Genomic DNA, 25,783 nt, shown 5'->3' with positions numbered 1-25,783 from the left:
TTTTTTTCCAAAATAAATGTCTCACTATCTGAAATAATTAACTTTTATACCTTTTTGTGCTCTTAAACAGTAGTTTTCAATTAGTATGGTTACCTGCATGCAAGACTGAAGGAAAGGATATAGTTTTAAAGCCAACGCAACTGTTGAATGAAAAAAAATTCTGTCTTACTTTAAGAAATTATTCATTGCTGAGCCTTGGACATTTTTATCTGGTTTAATACACTGCATAGATGTTTCTCTTTCTGTCCACATGCTTGTCTTTCCAGTCCTTTAAAAAATATTATATTTCAGTCTCTCTTGTGAGAGTTGAAAAACTGTCTTTGCCTACATGAACTTAAAGTCCTGCTAAGGAAGATTGTGTTATTAAAAACAAAGGGGGCTAGATGTGGGGGCTCACATCTGTCATCCCAGCACTTTGGGAAGCCAAGGTGGGAGGATTGCACAAGCTCAGGAGTTTGAGACCAACCTGGGCAACACAGTGAGACACTATTTAAAAAAAAAAAAAAATTAGCCAGGCATGGTGGCTCATGCCTGTAGTTCCAGCTGCTTGGGAGGCTGAGGCAGGAGGATTGCTTGAGCACAGGAGGTCAAGGTTGCAGTGAGCCATCATCACACCATTGCACTCCAGTCTGGGGACACAGCAAGACCTTATCTCAAAAAAAAAAAAAACAAAACGAAACAAAAACCAAAAACCACAGGGTAAGGGTAGGCAGGGATGGGGATAAGAAGTGAGCTACCAACAGCATTCATTTATTCTGTCCTTAGAATTCTGTCCTTAGATGATCTTTTCAAGCAAAGTATTTGAAAAGATGTATTCCAATAATAATTTCTAAAATTCAATGTCTATGCAGGTTTTAAAAACATTTTTTTAGTGATTGGACCAAAATTTTGACTGCCTTTTTGTATTTTAATATGAGTTATCTATACAATACTTCAAAGTTGGGACTGGAAAGTAATTAGTCTTTGACTGTCTGGACTTTGGTCTTTCTCTTATCTGGGCTTCAATTTTCTCATCTGGAAAATGAAGGTTGGATGAGTTGATTTTCTAAGGTCTATTTCTAATGGAGTTGAATGAAAAAGAAAAAGGCAACTTAGGATCTTTGATAACTGGAATAAAAGGAGGCACAAGCTTTGAATTACACAGATATGGATTTGAATCTCAGATTTTATTAGCTGCAGGAAGTTAGATTTTATTTTACTTAGTTATAAAGTGGAACTAATTAGGAGCTGTACTGAGGACTGCTGGGGTTTAAATGGGAACAATCCTATAATGTTCCCAGGGTAATATGTACGCATATTGTATGCACCTATAAATGGCAGGACCATATTAAGGTCAGAAAAACATAAGACTGAGCACATGACTTGATCTAGTAATTTCCACTCTGGCACTTGGAGAAGAAAGAGAGTGAGCATATCACTGTCCCTTACCAGCAGAGATGTCCCTCTGCCATCATGAAACTGGAGCTGTCATGATTTATAAAAAGAACACCATCAGGGCAAAGGCGCCATATCTTGGCAAGAAATGCTTCACATAGTTTCCGTCGTCACTAAGCTCTCCTTCCCACCCCGCACCCTGCTTCTATTTAAATCCCAGGCACTCCACTGGACCATACTCATTTTAGCCAGTGCCCAGGCTATCAGCAGAAAAAAGACAGGTGGGCAGCATGGCTCCGGGCGAAAAGGAAAGGGAGGAGGGCCCAGCCAAGAGAGCCCTCCGGAAGATACGCACAGCCACCCTGGTCATCAACTTGGCCCGAGGTTGGCAGCAGTGGGCGAATGAGAACAGCATCAGGCAGGCCCGGGAGCCTACAGGCTGGCTGCCGGGAGGGACCCAGGACTCACCCCAAGCTCCTAAACCAATCACACCCCCTACTTCACACCAGAAAGCTCAGAGTGCCCCAAAGTCGCCACCCCGAACGCCAGAAGGACATGGAGATGGACAAAGCTCAGAGAAAGCCCCTGAGGTTTCTCACATCAAAAAGAAAGAGGTGACCAAAACGGTGGTCAGCAAGGCTTATGAGAGAGGAGGGGACGTGAGCCACCTCAGCCACAGGTACGAGAGGGATGTTGGTGTGCCTGAATCTGGGCAGCCAGAGGATGACATTGACAGAATCCTCCACAGCCACGGCTCCCCAACGCGGAGGAGAAAATGTGCCAACCTGGTGTCTGAGCTCACCAAGGGCTGGAGAGTGGTGGAGCAGGAGGAGCCCACGTGGAGGAGTGACAGCGTAGACACAGAGGACAGTGGCTACGGAGGAGAGGCCGAGGAGAGGCCCGAGCAGGATGGAGTGCAGGTGGCTGTGGCCAGGATCAAGCGCCCCTTGCCCTCCCAGTAAGTGAACGCATCCTCCCACTCCTTGTATCAGGATCACTACTGAGACCCAACCAACTCTGGGAATCCAGGCAGCAGATGAAGTCCTGCCAGGGTTAGAGTGAGAATCTCAAAGACTCAAAGGCAGTGAGTACTCTAGAGGAGGGATGACCCTGGGCTGAAGGTCGGTGCCGACCTTAGACATGGACCTTTTGGTCAAGGCCTGTGCTATTTTGTTTTTCCTTTTCGTTTTGAACTAAACATCCAAGTCTTAGCCTCAACAAAGATGAAGCCATCAGAGAGGGATGACTGTTTTGTGTGAATTCTTTAAGTCAGTTCTATCATGAGTAACAAATTGGCTTATTTCTTTAGAGATAAGAGTGGTTTCTGGTAGACTCATTGGGCAAACTTACCTTGTCCCAAATGTCTATGCTATTATCAGGAGATACGTCTGCTTCAATAACACCCATGGAACACAAATCTCTGACTCTAAACAGGTGGAAGGCTGCTGTCTAATTTGAGAGCAGGCTCTGAATGAAGTCAGACAGACCCAATCTCAAATCCTAGTTCGGCCCCTAACTAGTCCTTTTTAAAGCTAATTTTCTCAGCTGGGCACAGTGGCTCATGCCTGTAATCTCAGCACTTTGGAAGGCCGAAGAGGGCAGATCACTTGAGGCCAGGAGTTGGAGACCAGCCTGACCAATATTGGTGAAACCCGGTATCTACCAAAAAATACAAAAAAATAGCTGGGCACGGTGTTGCACCTCTGTAATCCCAGCTACCCAGGAGGCTGAGACATGAGAATGGCTTTAACCCAGGAGGCTGATGTTGGAGTGAGTCAAGATCATGCCACTGCACTCCAGCCTGGGCAACAGAGCAAGACTCTGTTTCACATAAAAATAAAAAACAAAAAATAACAAAAAAGCGGATTTCCTCATTTGTAAAATGACAGCAACAGTAAGCTTTTGGGAGAAGTTCTATTGTATTGGGAAACGTAAATGAGATTAGGGCTACCAAATACAGAGCTTGTCACATATGCTTAATCCATGAAAACTGTTATTATTCACATAGATTTGGTTACTTTGCAACTTTTCAAATTTTCAAAAACAGTTTGTCCTATTTGTAAACAAAGATAGCAATAATTAAAATGTCTAGATGCTAAACACACATACACACACTTACTCAGTCCGAAACATTTATATAGACGAGACACGTGCTTTATTTCAAGACAGTAACTCCACATAGTAGAAAGTCAGGATTTCTTGTTCCACAATGCCAGGGTATCAAAATATAAGAAAAGTGTCTGATGTCATTACATTTATAGACTGACTCCCTTTGGGGACAGTGTGTTTTTCAAGTCTCATGAAACAATAAGAAGAAGAAGAAGAAAAATGTTACCTATTTTGACAAAAAGCTGTTCTTTTTTTTTGAGATGAAGTCTCACTCTGTTGCCTATTCTGGAGTACAGTGGCACGATCTTGGCTCACTGCAACCTCCGTCTCCTGAGTTCAAGTGATTCTCCTGCCTCAGCCTCCTGAGTAGCTGGGATTACAGATGCACACCACCGTGCCCAGCTAATATTTGTCTTTTTAGTAGAGATGGGGTTTCACCATGTTGGCCAGGTGGTCTCGAACTCCTGACCTCAGGTGATCCGCCCACCTCGGCCTCCCAAAGTCCTGGGATGCATGAGTCACTGCATTGGGCTTAAAGAGCTGTCTTATAGTTTGAGACTGTAAAGGTGTTTTGAAAGAATTAGAACTACTACACTGCTAGCTTTCAAGAAAAATAAAATGGCAAACGGGTAATTACAATAATCTGTCACGTGTTTAGTGTGTGCTATAGGTGTTTAAATGCTTTGTCTCTTCACTTCTCATAACCCTCTGAGGCAGTTATTCACTCACTGCAGGGATAAGAACCCCAAAGCTCAGAGGGGAAGTTTGCCCAGCAAGTTAGTGACAAAGCTAAGACTTGCCCAAATGCAATGTTTTAAAACCAGACATAGTTCTAACCTTTGGGCAGTGTCTTGAGGATGCATTCAGAGGCCTGGATTTGTGCTTAATATAGGAGTTCATGATCAGAAGTAACTATGCTGTCTGAACATGAGGAACCATATTCCAAATTCTGGCCTTTTGGATCTTGGGACATGTATGCTAGAAATGGAATAATGGGGTCCACAAGAGTAAAGACTGAGGGGGCACAATGACAAGATCTTTCTCTTGGCACATTTTAAATTAACTAGAGGTAGGGAGGTGACAGCTGGGACCAATCCTGAATGCATAGTAGAGCTAGACATTCTTTGGCACTTGTCTAATAAGCACTTTTCATATATTTATTTAACCTCACAGTATGCTCATATGATAGGATATAATCATCATCCCTCTTTGATAGATGGAGACAGGAGATGAAGCAATATTAGGGAATTTGCATGAGATTTTACAGCCCACGAGATTTGAACTCAGTCATTCTGGCTCTGAGTAAACTGTCTCACCTAAAAGTGGGGAGTGGGATACAGGACCTGTCTTGGGGTTCCCCAAATCAGGCTGGTACATGAGCACCTTCTTAATGTGTTGAAATGCCTACGCTTGGAATAAGAGACAATTAGATTTGAATTGTGGTTACTTTGGTAATCCTGAGTCTCTCTGTCCTCATCTAAAAAATAGATGTGATAGCTCATATCTCACGGGGTTATTTTTATATTAGCTATGTAAAGCGATAGACTCAGGGGGGCTCATTAGTAAATTGTACTCGTTATAATAAAGGGAGCCAGGCTTGGTGATCCCAGCCCTTCAAGATGCTAGGAGCTTGGCTCTGTAGGTTCAGAGTGGTAGCGGTGGTTAAATCTCTTCTTTCCTTTTTTGATTCCTTTCCCTCAGTCTTAGAGTACATAGGGTACCAGAATGGTGTATGCAGCAACAGCAGCTCTTAATTCCATTGGTAATCCTAGCTGTGCTCAGGAAACTTCAGCAGATACCTCATAGGAATTTTTGCCCAATGATACTCTCAAATATTGCTTGAGAAATGAAAGCAGCATTACTAAGCCAATTTGAAAAGTCTTTTGTCCACTTATTTTAATTATAGGCACCCTTCTCTCCCTGTATCTGCCAATAAGGAGAAAATTATGTATCATAGATGTTTAGGTGGAAAGAAAGTTTCTTGGTGGTTAAGATGTTCCATGGATAATAGAAACAAAGAGATCAACTGTGAAAAAAGTAGATAAATTCTTTACCAACAGTAGTTTTCTAACTGGAGTTTTACTATAAAATTGTTTATATTTTGTCTTACTTTAAAAATATTTAGTCTTTTGATTGTGACTTGTTCAATCCAGTTCCTTTAGACAAAAGAAATTAGATCTCTCCCCCATAAAGGTGCAAGATTAAATTACCAATCACTTATCATCCTGTCCTCCATGTTTAATTCAGTGAAAATAATAGCAGTTGAGCAGGAGGCTGCCATTTTATAAACAGGGGAACTGGCACAAAGAGACATTAAGAAACATATAATCCAAGTCACAGAACGAGGAAGGGATGAAGTTGGGAAGGCACTTGTGTTCTCAACCACTATGCTAGACTGTCCCTCTCAGTAGAGAACAGACTCAAGGAACAAAGTGGAGATCAAAATGTGGGCTTAATTAGTGAAATCCTAATGACTCCCAAAGTTCAGGGTTTTGGTGCACTCTATTGAAGGACCTCACAAGAAACAAAGGCAAAATTATGCTGTCCTTCTGCCTATGCCCAATTCTAGGGCTGCAACCCTTTCCATAGACTCTGAAGACAGTTCAATCTGAAGGAGAATCACAGGCCTAGCTCTCAAATGAAGCTGAAAATGACAGACAGCAAAACTGCTGAGCGGAAATGTCCATATTGCCTTTTGAATGCTGTCACCCTGCTTCTGATAAATGTGCCCTTCTTGATGTCACGCTCTCAGTAATCGAAGGGGCTAAACTGTCTGTGGGGAAGGACAAGCAAATCAATGCAGCATTTCTCCTAGAAGTTGGACAGGGTGGCAGAGATTCTTTGCTTTACTGACAGAGGAGGGTGCCTGCGCAAGGAGGAGAAATGCTCCCTCTACAGGAAGATCTGTGGAGTTGGCAATGAGAGCCCATCTTCACTTTCTCCATAGAGATCGGAGACAGAAGAGAAAATCATGCCTCTAGGCGCCCCAGGCATTTTGAAGCTGGTGATTCAGGAGAAGGGCAACCATCAGAAAATGTTTTCAGTGCCAGTGAACTTGCTGGATTTGAAATATATCTTTCAAAACTCTTATTTCCTGTTTTATTACATATATATATACATATATATTATTCATATATTAATATACAAATTATATTATTAATTATATATATAAAATAATAATTTACCCATATAATCATTACTCTGAAGTGACAGAATTATAGATAAAATTGGTTCCCATCTTCTCCTCACGCTGCTGAAGAGGCCCAATTAGATAAGAAACAAATTTCAGAATATATTTTAGTAAATGAAACTAGACTTTCCTAGACAGATTGGTTGTAATGTCTAGTAGAATTAGTTACCTTGAACATAGCAGGACAGGGAAGATATATATATATTTCTCTTTTTTTCTGAGATGGAGTCTCACTTTGTTGCCCAGGCTGGAGTGCAGTGGTGCAATCTAGGCTCACTGCAAGCTCCGTCTCCCAGGTTCACACCATTCTCCTACCTCAGCCTCCCGAGTAGCTGCGACTATAGGTGCTTGCCACCACGCCCGGCTAATTTATACTTTTGATTGACTATAAGAAAGTTTGTTTACTAATAATGAAGAAACTGAGAAGGTGGGTCTGGATTTAGTATTGCTGTTCCCAAATATGAGTGAGATGTTAGCCTTTAAATATTGTTTTGCTTTCTTTCAATTTATGATAGGTTATCTTTCTAAAGTTAAATCACATTTCATTCACATTTTCCCTAAAATTTTAAAACAGCATAATCTGGTATCGATTCTTATATTTATAATATTTATTGACCAAAAAAATTCAGTATATAAGACTTTCTAACCGTGACTTAAACCCAAACCCAATATACTTTGACCTTTTAAAACTGGAGATATAAAATAATACAGAATGTTTATAAAATAGAGAAAATTAGATGCTCATTAAGATGAATCTCCTTCTTTTCTTTCCTAGCCCTATTTTCTAATTCTTTCTTATGGGACCGACTTTCTTTGGTGCTCTTCCCTCCAATTAGAGAGCACTACAATTTGACAATATAACAAATAGACATTCATATTTAAATGGTGCTTCTTTTAGGAGCTCTTTTTTTTTTTTTTTTTTTTTTTTTTTTCAATAGAGTCTCTGTCACCCAGCCTGGAGTGCAGTGTAGTTGTACTATCTCGGCTCACTGCAACCTCTGCCTAACAGGTTCAAGAGATTCTCCTGCCTCAGTCTCCCGAGTAGCTGGGACCATAGGCAAGCACCACTACGCCGGCTAATTTTGTATTTTTACAGTGGAGATGGGGCTTCCATGATAGCCAGACTGATCTTGAACTCCTGGCCTCAAGTGATCTGCCCACTTCACCCTCCCCAAGTGCTGGGATTACAGGCGTGAGCCACTGTGCCTGGCCTAGAAGCTCTTCACAGATTTATTAGCACACACCAACCCCAGCTGTTATCCCAAATGACACTAAGTTGCAACATTTAGGGAATCTAAGTTCCTAATTAAAAACTAGAAGAAAAAGGCTACATCAAAGAATCAGAGACCCATGTAATGTAGTTTAAACAAATTACCTCTGGATGCAAATTTTGAGTATTTACCTATTTTTTGCTTTCTTTGTTACCAAATCAGTATAATATCAACATAAAAGGGAATTTTGAAAAGTGAAAAGAACCAACTGTTATCTGGATACTGACATAATCATTTTTAATTATGCAAATGTTATTAAATTCTGTAGCCTAGTGCTTATACATTTTACAGAGTTGTGATTGTATCATAAACCCAAATTTGTATTACTTTCATTATAAAATATCCAGTAAGTACCTTAAAAAGTGCCTGGCACACAGTATCATAAATAAATACTTCAAAGCATGGGAGGGATGTAAAAGTGCTCAAAAACTGTTTAAAGGCAGGATGCATTAGTATTTACACAATAGGGCAGCACCACAGTTGGTGCTCAGGAGACAAAGTATGAGTTAATAAATCACACTATTCACTTTCATTTGAGATACTTCGAGCCTCCACTCTGGCAGGACACCTCAGCTGTTAAGTCTGGTATGAAATTCACGCTCTGCTAAGATGGCCTTGGGCTTGATACTGAAGAATATGCCTTTGATCAGCATGGTGATCAGTCATTGATCAGCATGGCTCCGAAGGGACAAGGTATTTGCTTTCTTTTGATAATGAGATCGAGCAGCCCACACTGAGGGCAGCTAAACAGGAAAAGTCAATGGCGGGGTGGGGGATCAACTGACGAGGGCTGAGGGAAATCCATTACACTTCAGCCCGGGGAGCGCCTAGTACTTCTTCATACATATATTTTACAAAGTTGTAATAATCGTGTATACGGTTTTTGTGTGCTTTTTTTGTTTTTACTAATTGTGTCATACACTTTTATCCATGTTTGTATAAAGGATAGTAGTGTTATATGTAGGAGTATTTCCAATTCCAATTCTATTGTGCTATGAAACAATGTAGCAAGCGTAGGACTTTGGGAAACATCCAGCATAAGAATTGATGAAAGTTCGCCATCTAGTGGATGTCATTTCTTTTTTGAAAACAATGTTAATGTAAGTATATATTCCTCCAGGTCCACGTGTTTGGTTCCAGCGTTTGGGTAACCAGATTTCAGGAAGTGAGTTTGGATGGTGAGGGATACCCAAAGCTGATTGGTTCCTGGGTTTTTAATAGTAAATTGTGAGAGCTGGGATAGCTCAGGCATGCCGTTCACATAAGTACTTTCAGCACCACCAATCCCAATGCTTCCAGGCATGAGGCCACTTGTTACTGGGGAGAAAAAGGGAGGGTGGGACGCTTGTGAGGGTTAGGAGTACAACTCTCAGATAGTTCCGAGTTCGTGTTTTACCTGTGAAGTTAAAGAGACCTAGGGCAAAAGTCTAGGCAATTGGACAAATGGCAGGGACGTCTTTTTGAGTTCTGGGATACATGTGCAGGCTAGGATGTGCAGGTTTGTTGCATAGAAAAATGTGTGCCACAGTGGCTTGCTGCACTTATCAACCTGTCACCTAGGTATTAAGCTCCACATGCATTAGCTATTTATCCTGATGCTCTCCCTCCCCCGACCCCCAACAGGCCCCGGTGTGTGTTGTTCCTCTCCCTGTGTCCATGCGTTCTCATGGCTCAGTTCCCACTTACAATCAGAACATGCGGTATCTGGTTTTCTGTTCCTGCGTTAGTTTGCTGCCCCATACTAATATTAGGCTAGCATCCTGATACTACTAGTCTACACTTTCCAGAGTTGGCTTTTTAATAGAAAATGCATTCTGAATTCCAAAGATACACACATTTAAAACACAACTTATTCCTTTATTAGACACTGTATGGGTCTGCTGAGTGGCATCACTGCATAGGAGAAAGAGCATTGACCTTGGTCTTAGGCAGTCTTGCGTTTAAATCCTACCCCGTCACCTATTTAGGGCAGTATTTCAGTTACAGACAGGCTCTGGAGCCAACTTATCTTTGGTTCAAAGTCTTATCTTTGGTTCACTTAACAGTTTTGTGACTTTAAGAAGTTACTTCATGTCTCTGGCCTCAGTTTCCTCACTTGTGAAGTAGGAATAGTAGTACCTATCTCAGGAAATGGTTGCAGGGAATATTAATAAAAAGCATTTAGAATGCCAGTACATAGTGTTCAGTAAATGTTACTGTTGCTAGCTAGTGTTTTCTATCTGTACAACTTAATATTTCAAAGTTTGTGGCATCATTGATACTAGTCTATATATGCTCTCATTGAAAAAGCCACATATGAAAATCTATATATGACAAAATATTAAAATGCATGTGTATTGGTACAGTCCTTACCTTTGGGAAAAAATTGGTTTCAGAGGTCCTCTAAGAACGAGATTCCTGAAAATACCTACATGATTCCAGTTCTAAAGTGTTACTAATACTCAACTTTAAGATATACACATTTGCATTAACTTTGTGTGGGGAAGCTTTTTTCTTAAAATAGATTTTAATATCATTATAATGCTTAAAATATTCATAGAGAAAACAATCTAGAAGGATATGCACCAAACTAAGAACAATGGTGGGACTATGTATGATTTTTCTTCTTTCATTTCTAATTTTTTATATTGTGTTTATTTTTGTAGTGAAAAAATTATACTTACATTAAAGTTGCATACGCATGGGAAGTACAAAGGGAAAACAACACTTGGTGTTAACATATCCATTTGATTGTTCACCCTCTCTCTACTTTAGGGTAAACAGATTTACAGAGAAACTCAACTGCAAAGCCCAACAGAAATACAGCCAAGTGGGCAACTTGAAAGGGAGATGGCAGCAGTGGGCTGATGAACACATACAATCCCAGAAGCTCAATCCTTTCAGTGAAGAGTTTGATTACGAGCTGGCCATGTCCACCCGCCTACACAAAGGAGATGAGGGCTACGGCCGCCCCAAGGAAGGAACCAAAACCGCTGAAAGGGCCAAGCGTGCCGAGGAGCACATCTACAGGGAAATTATGGACATGTGCTTCATCATCCGCACAATGGCTCGCCACAGACGCGACGGCAAGATCCAGGTTACCTTTGGAGATCTCTTTGACAGATACGTTCGTATTTCAGATAAAGTAGTGGGTATTCTCATGCGTGCCAGGAAACATGGACTGGTAGACTTTGAAGGAGAGATGCTATGGCAAGGCCGAGATGACCATGTTGTGATTACGCTACTCAAATGAACCTTCAAAAACAAAAGCCAAATTTGGCCCACTATTGTCTTAATGCTAAATGCTCATGCAGGTAAAATGAAAATGCAAACTCTCTGTAATAACTTAGTAAATATTAAACAATTTTTACATAAATGACTTTCTGGCATTCTATTTCTACCTAGAATGAGGAAGCTTGGAGATTTTGAGAAAGCACAAAGCATTTCAGAAAGCATATAAAATGTAAATATATAGAAATAGTACTAATAGTTGAAATTCCACAGTGTTTTTGTTTTGAGACGGTTCTCTTTATGTCACCAAAGCTAGTCTTTTAACTCCTCAAGTGATCCTCTCACCTTAGCCTCCCAAGTAGCCGGGATTATAGGCATGAGCCACAGCACGCAGCCACTTGTATGTTTTAGGCAAAATATTTAGCTGTTCATTGTAGAAACTACTACAGATTTTTAATTAAACATTACATCTAAGAAGAATGCTGAGTTGAGATAAATATCAGCAGAACATATAATAATGTGTCTTTATTTGGAAAAAAGAAAATACCATTAAGTTTGGTAAAATTAAACTTAAAATTTTTTCAGAAGCTTGACTTTGTATTATTGTTTATATCATAGCATCACTCACAAAACAAACACATATATAAAAAGTTGTCAAGATGTTGCTGAAATTGTGAAGTTCTCTATGGGTTTGGATTCTAACAGGTTTCCAGTAAGAGTTCACTTCCTCTTGTTTGAGCAAATCACATAAAAACAGATACTTCCTGTCTTAGCACCAACAAAGGAAGGCACACCCACACTAAAAGTAGGGCAGAGGTGAGAGATTCAGATTGACTTGCCTTTGTAGGACTTCTTGGAGAAGTTTATTGTTTCATTACATGTCAGCATATAATGAGTCAAGCTGCTTGCATTTATATCAATACAATGATATATATTTCTCCAACAATGGAGAAATACAGAAAACCTATGAAGTGGAATGTTCAGTATTAGAAGAATCCCATAGAATCATTGGTGAATTAAAAACAGATTTGAGGCAGTTTAATTTTCCTCATACTGTAACAAAGAAAACTTTACGAAATGTTTAAAAGTCATAAAACTGCAATATTAGTTCTGCAAAAGTAAAAAAATACAGTTATTATGATGGCAAGGAGAAAATAATTTGACATTAATGTGCCTATGTGATCTTAAAAACAAATGGAATGGAATGGAAAGTGCAATCTCACGATTGCACTTCTTACTGGATTCAATGAAAGTTACTAAAATGCATTGATAGATAGTATAGCACTTTGGTGTTAAATGTAAAAATTAATGTCAAAATATGATACCTCAAAATAATAGGTATTAGATTGCTATAAGAATTATATTTGTTTTCATGTATGAGTCTCTTTCAAACTGAAGGTTCCGGTATCTTCTTTAAGAAAGTATGTATATTTTGTTTCCATACCGTATTTATAGAGCTACCAATTAATGACCAATATTTCTAAGTAGGATTTCATATAAGCAGCACACTTCTATTACAAGTGAAACCTATGCCAAATGGTAAAGACAAATAGCACAAGAATAAAAAATGTTTTCTTGTATTTTCTGTTCTTGTTTTTATAGTACTTACTGGTTACATTCCACATACACTTTCTTCTGTTTGAAATACAATAAAATTATAGAGTGCAACTTATAGTATCAGTAGAATATTTGTTAATAGATGAAGGTTTCAAGACTCTCCTCATATTCAATTCTGAATAATAACAATTTATGCAGGCACTGACATAGATTATTCAAAGTTCAATTTGTTTGAGTGTAAGGATAAAGTAAAAGGCCTCTTCTCAGACAGCTTCTAAGACGTTAACTAACACTCTTCTGAATAAGGCCTGACTGTAAAATCAGAAAGCTGCTTTCCTTAGATAAAAAGGCCTGCTGTGTGATAGGCACATCTTCACAAGCACCTCGTGAGACAGACATCATCGTAAGAGGTGTCTAGTGATACTAGCTTGTGGTTTGTAGCCTTTTTTCTTTATTGTGTATTATTCTTCTGATAAATATTTTATTTATTTTTAAGGCCATCTGTCATCTTAATGTTTCATGAATTGGGATCCAAAAATATCTCCTCAACCAAAATATTATTATCCTAAAACTCCATGATAGGAATATCCATAGTTGAAAACTTAGGATATTTTGACAAAAAATTAAAACAAAAAATAAAAGAACTCAGGCGGCAAAATAAGGTAATGACAGTCATATTTTTATAGTCACCAAATAATATATGAAATCCTATATTTTATCATTGATAATTCTAAATTCCCAATAACAGGCAATGTATAACTAATTTCCCAATCTTCAGGATTTTCCTTTTCCAAACTTTCAATCAGATATTTGGAGGGTTTCTGTGCTGTACTTTATTACCCCTTCTATCTCATAACTTAAAGTTGTGTAAGTTCACCTCATCACTCTGCCCACTTACACTACAAGGAGGGAAGTTCTGAGCGTGGGCTTTTTTGCTTCCCACAGTGTTGCAAGATGAGGCTGCATCTATTCTTGGTTTGCCTTCTGCTTTTCCTTTCCCTTCCCAAGCTCTACTTCCTTCTTTTTCTATTCGCTACTAACTGATAAAAAGTAGAGAAAACCCTGTGCTGTTTCTCATATGATATAGAAACAATTCTGTGTAAACTAGAATTTTATGTCAATGGGAACTTCTCTATTACATCACTGTTCAGGGCATCTAAGAGGAGCAGGAGACCATGGAGTCCATACTGAAGTGGCCCTTAATGTAGATGCCCCACAGGATTCCTAGAATATTCTAATTTCATTCGCAGTACCTATGATATACTTTTAGTATAAGAAGTACGCAGTCAATTTTTGTTACTTAATTTAAAAATGTGCTTTGTGACCCAACCTCTTAGCCTAGAGGTTTTGAGAGTACTGCGATCCATCCACCAGCTATCATTCCCATAAAGATTATCTAATAATACTGTGTGACCAGATTTGTGGGGCAGGCAGTATCTAACAAAATTACATTGCATTGGCCGGGCGCGGTGGCTCAAGCCTGTAATCCCAGCACTTTGGGAGGCTGAGACGGGCGGATCACAAGGTCAGGAGATCGAGACCATCCTGGCTAACCCGGTGAAACCCCGTCTCTACTAAAAAAAAAAAAAGTATAAAAAACTAGCCGGGCGAGGTGGCGGGCGCTTGTAGTCCCAGCTACTCGGGAGGCTGAGGCAGGAGAATGGCGTAAACCCGGGAGACAGAGCTTGCAGTGAGCTGAGATCCGGCCACTGCACTCCAGCCTGGGCGACAGAGCGAGACTCCGTCTCAAAAAAAAAAACAAAAAAAACAAAATTACATTGCATTTACTTTTTGACCAATAAATCCCACCCCTAAAATTTCCATGGAAGATACAACTCAAGCAATATGAAAATACATATGCATAATGTGTTGTGCCTTGTTTCTAACTTAAAATACTGTAAACAACCTAAAACATATAGGAAATGGTCAAATCAAGTATGGCATATGCATATAATAGATGCTGCTATAAAAGAAAAGGAATATCTTTTAAGAAGTGAAATAGATGGCCAGGTACGGTGACTCACGCCTCTCATCCCAGCACTTTGGAAGGCTGAGGCGGGTGGATCACGAAGTCAAGAGATCAAGACCATCCTGGCTAACACAGTGAAACCCCGTCTGTACTAAAAATACAAAAACAAAATTATCCAGGTGTGGTGGTGGGCGCCTGTAGTCCCAGCGGGAGAGTGGTGTAAACCTGCGAGGCGGAGCTTGCAGTGAGCCAAGATAGCACCACTGCACTCCAGCCTGGGCAACAGAGCGAGACTCAGAGTGTACCTCTTTATAGGTTTTGACTTTTGGGAACTTAAATATTATACATGCAATAAAGTAAAATTGAATAAGAGCAGGAGAAAAACTAAAATTGGACACAAACAAAGCAAATAAATTGAATTCTATTTTATCTTATTAAAATAACCACACAGGAAGAAAAAAGAAATGTATCCAACTTTTGATTGCAATACTTTTTGATTTAATACTTTCAGTCTAAAGACATAAAAGAACTAAGAAATATCAAAGTCTACTGAATTTTGGTGAGGGCATGGGTCTGGCAGTTCTGAAGTTCTAAGGTCTGCATCATAAAATTAAGCAAACAAGTAAATATACTGATGTCCTTACTGTGGGGAAGAGACAAACATGGAATGAGAGAAGACAAGCAAGAACTCTATAACGTGAGATTGCAAGGAGTGGTATCGGTGTGAATTCACGCTATAAGTTGTCTCCTGAAAGGCCCTAAAGTGATACCACCCTAGTAGCAACAAGTGCCCCTGATTTCTAAATAAGATTCTCCTGCAAGGGAAATATGGTTCCTTTCAGAAATGGCTGATTCTAGGACTGGGTTACAGAAAGTACAGATCAATCTAAAACATTTTGGTTACATGAGGAGTAAGCAAATGCTCAAGAAAATTGAAAAACTCATAGAAGTAAGACTGATGGGGTTCCGACTGGTTAAGTCTAGGATAGAAATTGGTTACATAACCTTTTGAATTAGAAAAAAGAGAATTCATTAGTTCATACTGATAATACATATTCATAAATGATGGAGAAAGGAAAGCTCTTCCCTGTAGTAAATGGCAATGGCAACTAACATGTTGGGAATGAAAAAGTTTAAAAATATGCATCCCTCTACATATTACTTACTACACAAGGAAAACTGATAGCAGGGGAGGCACATGGTAGACACTATCTAATCAAATAATCAAAGCTATTATCACCAATAAAGGGATAAACGTACATTATGTGCACCCTGATTTGATGCAGCGGACAAAACACTTCTGTGGTTTTCCTATAAAAAATGCATAACCAAAATTGAAGCGTAAGGAAAAATTCAGACAAATCTACATCAAAGCGCATTCTACCATCCTGAAAGTTTTCAAACATACAACTGTCATAAAACAATGAATAATGGACTCTTCCAGGTTAAAGGAGACTAAAAAAAAAAGGCAGAACAATTGAATGCAATGCAGGATCTTTGACTGGATCATGAACCAGGAAAAATAATGCTTGAAAGGATATTAGGGTCACTGGAGAAATTTGAAATGAATTGCATATTAGACCATATTATTTTATTAATGCTAAATTTCCTGAATCTGATCATTGCACTTTGGCTATTTAGGAGGATATCCCTATTCTTAGGAAATGCATACACAACTTTATAGGTAAAGTGTAACAATGAGATGCAGTAAATTAATATGTAGGGTGTATGGGGGTACAGGAGGAGAGAGGATGGGAAGTGACGAGAGCAAGCAAATAGTTCTGTACACATTCCGCACATCTCCTGGCAAACACATACATATTACTGTTCAGTACATATCAAGGAATTAAATTTTCTGGTCACAGTCATGTGTATACTTAGCTTTAGTGGATACTGCCAGAAACATTTTCCAAAGTTGTTCCACTCTGCATTCCCTTTTAAAACAGCTTTCACAGTTTTGGATTTTATGTTTAAGTCTTTAATCCATCTTGAGCTGCTCTTCGTGTATGGTGTAAAGAAGCTGGGGTGATTCTTCAAAGACCTAAAAGCAGAACTACTATTCAACCTAGCAATGCCATTACTGGGCATATACCCAGAGAAATATAAATCTTTCTACCATAAGGACACATGCATATGAATGTTCACTGCAGCACTATCCACAATAGCGAAGACATGGAATCAACCTAAATGTTCATCAATGACAGACTGGATAAAGAAGATGTGGTACATACATACCAAGGAATACTATGAAGCCATAAAAAAGAACGAGATCATCTCTTTTGCAGGAACATGGATGAACCTGGAGGCTATTACCCTTAGCATACTAATGCAGGAACAGAAAACCAAATACTACATGTTCTCACTTATAAGTGGAGTCAAGTGATGAGGACTTATGAACAGATGGAAGGAAACAACAGACACAAGGGTCTACTGGAGTGGGGGTGTGGGAGGATGGTGAGTAACAGAAAAGATAACTGTTGGGTACTGGGTACTAAGCTTAATACCTGGGTGATGAAATAGTATGTATAACAAACTCCTGTGACACGTCTACCTATGTACCAAACCTTCACATGTACCTCCAAACCAAAAATAAAAGCTGGAGAAAACAACAGCTTTCACTGTTACTGGGCACCTTCTTACTTTTAATAATGTCTTTTGATGAAGTGCTTAAGGTTTTAATGTAGCATACTTTATTTTTTTCCTTTATATTTAGTGCTTTTTGTGTCTCATTAAAGAAATATATGCTTACCCTAATGTCATGAAAATATTATCCTATATAATCTAATGTCTTTATTGTTTTACTTTTCACAATTATTTTTCAATCTGTAATTGTTTGTGGTGTGAGATGAGTCAAGACTTTTTGTTCCATACAGATATCCAATTAATCCACCATCTTTTATTGAATAGACTGTCTTCTTTACTGAGCAGTCAGTAGTATCACCTTTTTTAGAAATCAGTTTCTTTCTAACTTTTGACCAATACATTGTCTTTCTTACTCAGCTTTCTAATAAATCATGATTATCTGGTACTGAAGACCAGATACTCAATTCCTCCATGATGCCTTAGCTATTCTTTGATTTTACATTTTCATATAAACTCTACAATCAGTTTAATTTCCAAAAAAATAAGCCTGGGTGAGATTTTCACTGTCAATATAATTTAAGAGAACTGCTATCTTTTAATCAATATTGTCTGCCAATAATGAAAATGGTATATCCTTCCTATTTGGGTCTTCACTTTGTTATATAGCTGGTATTTTCAATGGTATTACAAATGGTAATACATAAATTTCATATTTGTTTGCATATAAAAAGTGAAAGAGTTTGTTTTTTGTTGACTTTTAAAGTTCACCTTTCAGAATATATAAAATGTCCTACCCCCAAAGTTTATCCTCCTGTATCTCACATCATACTCTAATAAAGTCCATGACTAACTTCATTTTGCCACCTGCTGTTTGTTTTTCCTTTATGTACCTTGCCCATCTTAATAAATAATACATCTAAACTCCTAAACCAAAATCCTGAGAGCTATCCTTTTTTCTGACATCCAATCAATAATCAACTCCTGTTCATCCTAACTCGTAAATCCTTTCCAAATCTATGCTTCCTTATTACCATTACCACTATTCTTATTCGGGCCTAATCATTTTTTTCTGGACTTTATAAAAGGCTCGCTTTCCCTTTGTCTCTAGTTTTTCCCTCTACTCATCTACTTTTCACAGATATTTTCCTAAAGTATACACCTGATCATGTCATTCCTCCTCTCAAATGTTAACTGAACCTATGGGATACAAAATATCAAAATTTCTTGGCACTGCACACACAAAACTGTTTATGACAAGGGGTTTAGCTTGTTAAGCATTCTCCACTCAAAATGAAAACAATGTACTTTAAAAATATCAAATAACTTGCACTTTCGCATGTGTCAAGTGCCTTCTCCCATCTCCATTTAAAAAAATGTAATGCTCCCTCTAATTGAATGCATCCTCCCATCACTATTACTCCTAACACCATGACCACCACAATGTAAGCTATTAGAAGCATTAAAAAAAAAAAAAAAAAAAGATAGTAGTAGGCTTAATCAAACAAAGACTTGCTAAGAAAATGAGTATTCAATAAATCCAAACTCATTTGTATTTCTGTATTTGATTTTATTTGGTATATGCCACTATGACCTTATTTTAGTTGAAATCCATTACAGGATGTTTTTATTATGATTAGTCAACTCCACAAAGACAATAATACTGCTGTGGAAGACCAAAGGGAAAAAAACTGATACATTTATTTACAATTCCCTATATTGTAAACATTTAATCTATATATTGTTACTAACTTATAATGAGACGAGGAAATGATGCCCTGTATTTCTATTCATATTCAGCAATAGCATATTATAATAGAACATCAGATTTTCTTTTCCATTAGCATTATGCTTTCTTTAAATAATTATCTAAACTTTCAAAAGAACTAAATATCTAAGTGCTATACAACTAAATCTACTTAAGCCAACATTTGGCTTATAATTTCATTTTTAGAATAACTTAAAGTGCTATAAGCAACCCGGCAATCAACACTTTCTGTAAGAACAAAACTACCTTTAAACATTAATTTACAAGATATACAATGTTTATCTGGAATAGCTGAAATTTCAGCACAAAGTCACTGTCACATGTATAACAGCAGGATTCTTTTTTGCATAACATGAAGCTTTAAAATTAACTGATGAATTATTGCCACAATGGCTATTATTGGTTTCCTACAAAAGAGGATAAGAACTACTAGTGTATTCTATCTTTTCATTTTTTTTGAGGTCACTTGACAGTAAGTTTGCATATTCAACAAGTCTACTGAGTTACAATATTGTCTACTATAATCATTGCCCTTTATAAGAATAAATGCTAATGGTAATTAATAACATATACCACTCAAAGAAAATCACACTTTTTTTTTTTCCATTTGAACAAGAGTAACCTATATTTTGGGAGTTGGTGTGCAACAAGGCTAAAACAACCAAATTATAAAACAGTATATACCTGACACAGTATGTTGAGGAAATATGCATCTGTTTCATAGTTTTTGTACTTATAATGCCTTATTAAGCTACACATATGTAAATAGTATGTTTTCTTGCTTAATATATTAAATCCAATAGAATCATTAAGTTCTCATTCTCCTTTGTGATTTGTAACTTTATAAGATAATTTAATGGTGAAAGCATATGCCCAAACCTGCAGATCATGTGTATTGTCATCTATTACAACCAAAATTCTCCTCAAATTTCATTTTTCTTAAAAGGAAATTGAAACTACCTGCAACATCGTTACAGATGTTGTAGTGTGACTAAAAACTAGAACTCAGTGGTCTATGAATTATGTAGTATTTTGGCATGTGATTTTTCCTTCATAAGAATAAGATGAACATGTCCAAATGTTACCTGTGCCAACTTCACAGATACAGAAGTATCTAGTCTTCACTTCCTCAATGCCCCAATTAGACTGTTCTAGTACAAGAATCAATATAGTTAAAAAATAAATAAATCAATACAGGTTCAACTAAAGAGCACCATCCTATTAGGGAACTGAGATAACATGTGAAAATGAAGTTGTCATTATAATCAAAACGTTGCCCAAATTCTAACAAACCCAAGCTGTTATACTAGTACATGGATGCAGTCCATAGTGTTAACCTAGAGAACTCTGGGAAAAGAACATGATTTGAAAAATAAACTCCAAAATTATACCTGTAATAAATGGTGATACAGACTAATTTTAAAGCACAAGTGACATGTTACACTGTATTGCTTCTTGAACTTTCCAAACAATGCTTGTCCATGTCAGGTTTGGGCCATTCTCCTGCTAAGACAGAGAGCATTGCATTTATTCAAAAGCCCAGATTTCAATATCTTGGATAAAGAAATCTTCCTTCTTAGAAAGTGTACGATTCCCAAACGTTTTACAAGAATGGCTTCTTCCATGGTAGAGATCTCCATCAAGCCAAAGGGCAAATTCTCCTCTGCAATACACAAATAATAATCTGTTAATATTTATGCCCTAAGTTGTAAAACAATTTAAATGAGACTTTGAATACTTAACAACCCTAAAATTACTAATTTTCTCAAACGCTTCCCCACTCCTTTCCACACTGACACAATTTTGTTTTACTCCTATTCCATTAAAAAATTATTTATGGGCCAGGAGCGGTGGCTCACGCCTGTAATCTCAGCACTTTGGGAGGCCGAGTCCAATGGATCATCTGAGGTCGGGAGTTCAAGACCAGCCTGACCAACATGGAGAAATCCTGTCTCTACTAAAAATTACAAAAAAATTAGCCAGGTGCAGTGGCACATGCCTGTAATCCCAGCTACTCAGGAGGCTGAGGCAGGAGAAGCACTTGAACCCAGGAGGCAAAGGTTGCGGTGAGCCAAGATTGCACCACTGCACTCCAGCCTGGGTGACAAGAGTGAAACTCCGTCCAAAAAAAAAGAAAAAAAAATTATTTATGATACAGACCAAGGAACAGTGTCCTCTAAAATCAACTTTATGTAGGATTAGCTTTTGAGACAGGTACTACTCTGTGATTTTTTGCCTGGTATTATGAATTTTTCTTTGGGCATTTTTTTTAGTATTTGTGTGTGTTTATCTTTTTTGTATGGTTTTAACATATTTAACACAACTTTCTCAAAGGCACAAAAACTCAGTATCATCTAAAATAAAATTTGGGGATTCATGTTAAGGACCTAGTAAATAACTCTGGTTTCCTGCATAGGAAGCTGTTTGCAAAAGAGCTCAGTTTGAAAGGACTTTAAATGGACAAATATGTGATGCTGAGATTCACGCAGAAGAACCAATATATAATCTAGGTATAATAGGAACTTAACAGATAGATTATAAGGTCCAATTTATCTAATTATCTAATACATAACCTAGAGGGGAAAAAACCAGGTTATGAGAGGACTTTTTTCTACTCTCTAGAAAATGTTTCCCTACCTAAGAGAAGAGGAGAGGGAGCAAAGACTAATAATTAACATAATATCCAGAGAGTTTTCCCTTGGGATTCTCTAAATCTAAACTAGGCTATCAGGTCAGCAGACTGGAGCCAGAGTTTAGGAGGAAGAGGGTTTTAAAAAAAATATGGGCAGTTATATTTCAGTGAAAGAAAAAAAACTGGTCTGGGATTAAGACTGTCAACTCGGTGGCCACAACTTATGTCAACTTATGTCAAACTTAGTTAAGTCACTTAACCTCTCTGGGGTAGAGTTTGTCAATTACATAAAAACACACAAAAAAGAAAAGCATATTAGGTAATCTGTAAAGACTTACACAACTCTATAATTTGGATGGCTATAATAACCTCTGACCTTCAGGCTTGCCATCAGGAGTCACATGGCATCACAGAGTTAAATGACTTGTGTGGGACAGGAACTCACCAATTTTTTTTTTTCTTTTGAGATGGAGTCTCGCTCTGTTGCCCAGGCTGGAGTGCAGTGGTGCGATCTCTGCTCACTGCAAGCTCCGCCTCCTGGGTTCATGCCATTTTCCTGCCTCAGCCTCCTGAGTAGCTGGGACTACAGGTGCCCACCACCACGCTCAGCTAATTTTTTCTATTTTTTAGTAGAGACAGGGTTTCACTGTGTTAGCCAGGATGGTCTCCATCTCCTGACCTTGTGATGCGCCTGCCTTAGCCTCCCAAAGCGCTGGGATTACAGGCATGAGCCACTGTGCCTGGCCTGGAACTGACCTATTTTTAACACTATCTTAGAACGAAAGAAAGGAACTATTTATTTATACTCTGTAATAAAAAACAGCATCAAATATATAATGTATATTAATTACATATATAAATTTAAGTATAGAGATGTGTTTCTAAGTACAGAAGGGTGGCTACAGTGACCATGTAGAATGATTCCTTTAAGAGTTGGGGCCAAGTGCAGTGCCTCATGCCTGTAATCCCAGGATTTTGGGAGGCTGAGGCAGGTGGATCACCTGAGGTCAGTAGTTTGCGACCAGCCTGGCCAACATGGCGAAACGCTGTCTCTACTAAAAATACAAAAATTAGCTGGGCATGGTGGTGAGTGCCTGTAATTCCAGCTGCTTGGGAGGCTGAGGCAGGAGAATCACTTGAACTTGGGAGGCAGAGGTTAGAGTGAGCCAAGATTGTGCCATTGCACTTCAGCCTGGGTGACAAGAGTGAAACTCCCTCTCAAAAAAAAAAAAAAAAAAAAAAAAGAGTTGGTACTTCACAACAAAACAGAAAAGACGGATCAGTATAGTAATTCACAACAATCAGGTGAAGAGATCATCCTGTGTCATTCAAGAAGAGAGTTGACAGTACAAAAAACTGTAATGGGATAACCAGTGATGAGGTTCTTATGAACCTCTTCTGTAAATAAAAATGGGACTTTGCTAAGATGCAGGATCACCCTGAAAATCATAACAATCCAGAGTCTGTGATACGGAAGCACTGCAAAAACCAGATGGTCCTGAAAATGCCCCCTGCCCCATGAGGAAGCCATCACTTGTTAAGGTTCAAATTGAAATTCATATTTGACTAATTTGTTCAACTTTAAATGTGCATTTATCATGTTTCAGACATTGGCACTGGAAAACACAAAGATAAATTAGAAACAGCATTTGAATTAAAAAGTTTATGGTCTTATCACAATAGACTTCTAGAGGCTCTAACACTACTGGCAACAACATGCTTTTTAAAGAGATATCTGAATCTATGAGCCTTTTAAAGTGCGAATAGACTATCACAGCCAACCTATTAGAAAGGAGTATATGAAAGGGTCAGACTTCCTCACAAAAACCTTATTTTGCTAAACATGAAAGGTTAATAAAGATTAGACATTTAGTTGTAATCTCAGATGACATCTAAGAAGTACCTCAAAATTGACCTTCAAGATTCATGAATGTCACTGATGCTGCAATAAGTTTTATTACCAAGTATGAATAGTTTTTTCCAAGGTAACCTGAACTTTCTGAAGCCCTGAATAGAAGCTTTCAATATTTTTGTCAATTTCTTAATATCATATAAAATTTAATTTGCATATTCATTTTAGGACAATGCATGTCTCTGCATTTCATCAGCATTTCCAAAGAGTATGTGATATCCAAATATTTAAGTAAATGTATTTAAGACAGATCTGTTCCAGGTGAAACACCCGGAAAGCCAGAAAGTGTATTTTTATATGAGCAATGCTTTCAAAGATGATTCATATGACTTTCTGAAAAGAGAATGGCTAAGGAAGTGGAAGGAATAAAAGCAGTGTTCTAAATCTTTAATTAATGTCTTATAGCTCATGCAGCCAAAGATACTGCAGGCAGAATTCTTCCTGGTATCAGAAGGGAACAGATCATGTTGGATGAAAGAAAGTAAATAAAGGTGGCTATCAGTTTAGGTGGCTATCAGTTATTGAGTACTTACTATATGCTAGATACTATACTAGGATTTGCACAAAAATCATATCCTTGTGAATTCCTTATAATCTCCCTGTAAAACTGATTTAATCTCCAATTTATAGCTAAGGAAAGTTTAGATTCGTTAGGGAGTTTGCTCAAGATACCACATATAGCAAAAGTTGAAGTGAGAATCTGAATCAGGTCTATTGGACTCCTAAGCCTACATTAAGTCCACTACATCATTATTTTTCTTTTGGGGTGCCTTCCCTTTGGAATTCTGGAATGTCAACTCCCTGTAGTTTCTGCTTTCTGAAGCTGTACTCTCTTTCCAACACTGAAAACTTATATTAATTTATTATCAAATAACCCAATGATTACTTTAGCTTGGTGAAATCAGGTTGCACAATAAAATCTAGTTCCAGCAGACATCTAATGGCATTGTGTATGTCATTTTTGAAGACTTAAAGCACCCATAAAATCTTGAAATTATAAGCCACTAGCTTGAGTGGACCTCTTGGAGAGCTAACAGAATCACATGTACGACTACTGTTTTGGGGAGGGCTGAATGATACCCCCTCAAAAGGTATAATTGGACCATGTAAATATATGCTGAGTTCAACAGCTAAAACTAACAGAGAAGTCTACAATAACCATGATCACTTTTTAATCGCCTTAATTATATCCTCCAAACACCTACTTATAGAGAAGTTGTAAGAAAATTTGTTAATAATAGAATAACCCGGGATGATGAATATTCTTTGGTGGTCTGAATAAATTATCATTATACATCCTCAACTGTGGGATACAAATATTGTAACACTTTTACAAGTCTGAAAATTATTTAGCATATCCATGTCTAATAACGAAAGACAGAAATACCAAAGGAAGGAGTTGATGCTTGCTAAGCCCAGGCTAGGTGGGACCAGAGCAGCCTACCTCCCAACACTGTCAAGATTAAAGGAGGCTAGGATACCAAATGAAAAACAAAGTTCCTCACAGCACTTGCAATGCCAAAATAATCATATTATTGTCTGATTCATAATTGTTAAAAACAAGCAAGCAAAAAACCCCTGAAAACTTGAGGGGTCCCTACAATTTTCTGCAGAAATACCCATTTCTATTATTGTCTAAAGTATCATTCCAAATGGTCTCCAGAGCAGAGTAACATGAAAACAATTGGACTTCTTCTATGCATTGCAAGAAATACAATAATATTCCATCACAGTTATTTAAAAATTAGAGAAGTTCAAAGGTACTGAGATACTTCCCTTTATATTATCAAAGAGCCACTAGGCTCTAAAGAAAAAGATGGGTCTTAATAGACAGTGAATAAACTGAACAGTATTTTAAAATGAAGAAACAAATACTCTACCAATAGTTTCAATAACTACACTTGAGCGCCTTCTTGCAAATATACTTTCTTTTTCATAATATACAAATTTGAATTCTAACGTCAAAACTTTCTAAAGATAACTGAATTTATAACTAATCCAAATGCATTTTAAAGTTCTTCAAAAATCTCATAATGAAATGTCCAAGAGACTTACCCTCCACCACCGAAAGCTAGTGAATCCATGTCTCCTTTGATAAAAAACATATTATCTCCTGTCCACTTAAAGACCTATAAAAATTTTAAAAAAGCTTTAAGTATATAGATGAAATGGTTTTTTTTTTTTTTTTTTTTTTTTTTTTTTTTTTTTTTT

The 25,783-nt window shown here is 37.7% G+C and overlaps 2 protein-coding genes across 2 annotated transcripts in view; one reads left to right on the top strand and one right to left on the bottom strand.

Annotated features, from left to right (window-relative positions):
- The first annotated feature begins 1,589 nt into the window (after positions 1-1,589).
- Positions 1,590-12,734, top strand: ABRA (actin binding Rho activating protein). Its single transcript, XM_017885191.1, has 2 exons — positions 1,590-2,332; positions 10,699-12,734. Exons 1-2 carry the CDS (start codon positions 1,665-1,667, stop codon positions 11,174-11,176), a joined length of 1,146 nt encoding a protein of 381 aa, XP_017740680.1. The 5' UTR covers positions 1,590-1,664; the 3' UTR covers positions 11,177-12,734.
- Positions 12,735-18,809: 6,075 nt separating this feature from the next.
- The window catches only part of LOC108537578 (oxidation resistance protein 1-like), a 96,304-nt gene continuing 89,330 nt past the window's right edge, over positions 18,810-25,783 (bottom strand). Inside the window, exons 14-15 of the mRNA XM_017885162.1 lie at positions 25,628-25,701; positions 18,810-20,691 (exon numbers count right to left, since the gene is read on the bottom strand). Of these exons, the coding sequence (XP_017740651.1) occupies positions 20,556-20,691; positions 25,628-25,701 (210 nt within the window). The 3' untranslated portion in view covers positions 18,810-20,555. The remainder of the gene's footprint in view (positions 20,692-25,627; positions 25,702-25,783) is intronic.

Source organism: Rhinopithecus bieti, unplaced genomic scaffold (assembly GCF_001698545.2).
Source record: "Rhinopithecus bieti isolate Rb0 unplaced genomic scaffold, ASM169854v2 scaffold_13352, whole genome shotgun sequence".
NCBI classification, from domain to species: domain Eukaryota; kingdom Metazoa; phylum Chordata; class Mammalia; order Primates; family Cercopithecidae; genus Rhinopithecus; species Rhinopithecus bieti.
The sequence above is the reverse complement of the archived record's forward strand: the minus strand, read 5'-3'. Positions and strand labels throughout refer to the sequence as shown.

Coding starts and splice junctions, on each gene's coding strand:
- ABRA (XM_017885191.1), top strand. CDS start 1,665: ATGGCTCCGGGCGAAAAGGAAAGGGAGGAGGGCCCAGCCAAGAGAGCC. Junction 2,333..10,698: donor AAGCGCCCCTTGCCCTCCCA/GTAAGTGAACGC, acceptor TCTCTACTTTAG/GGTAAACAGATTTACAGAGA.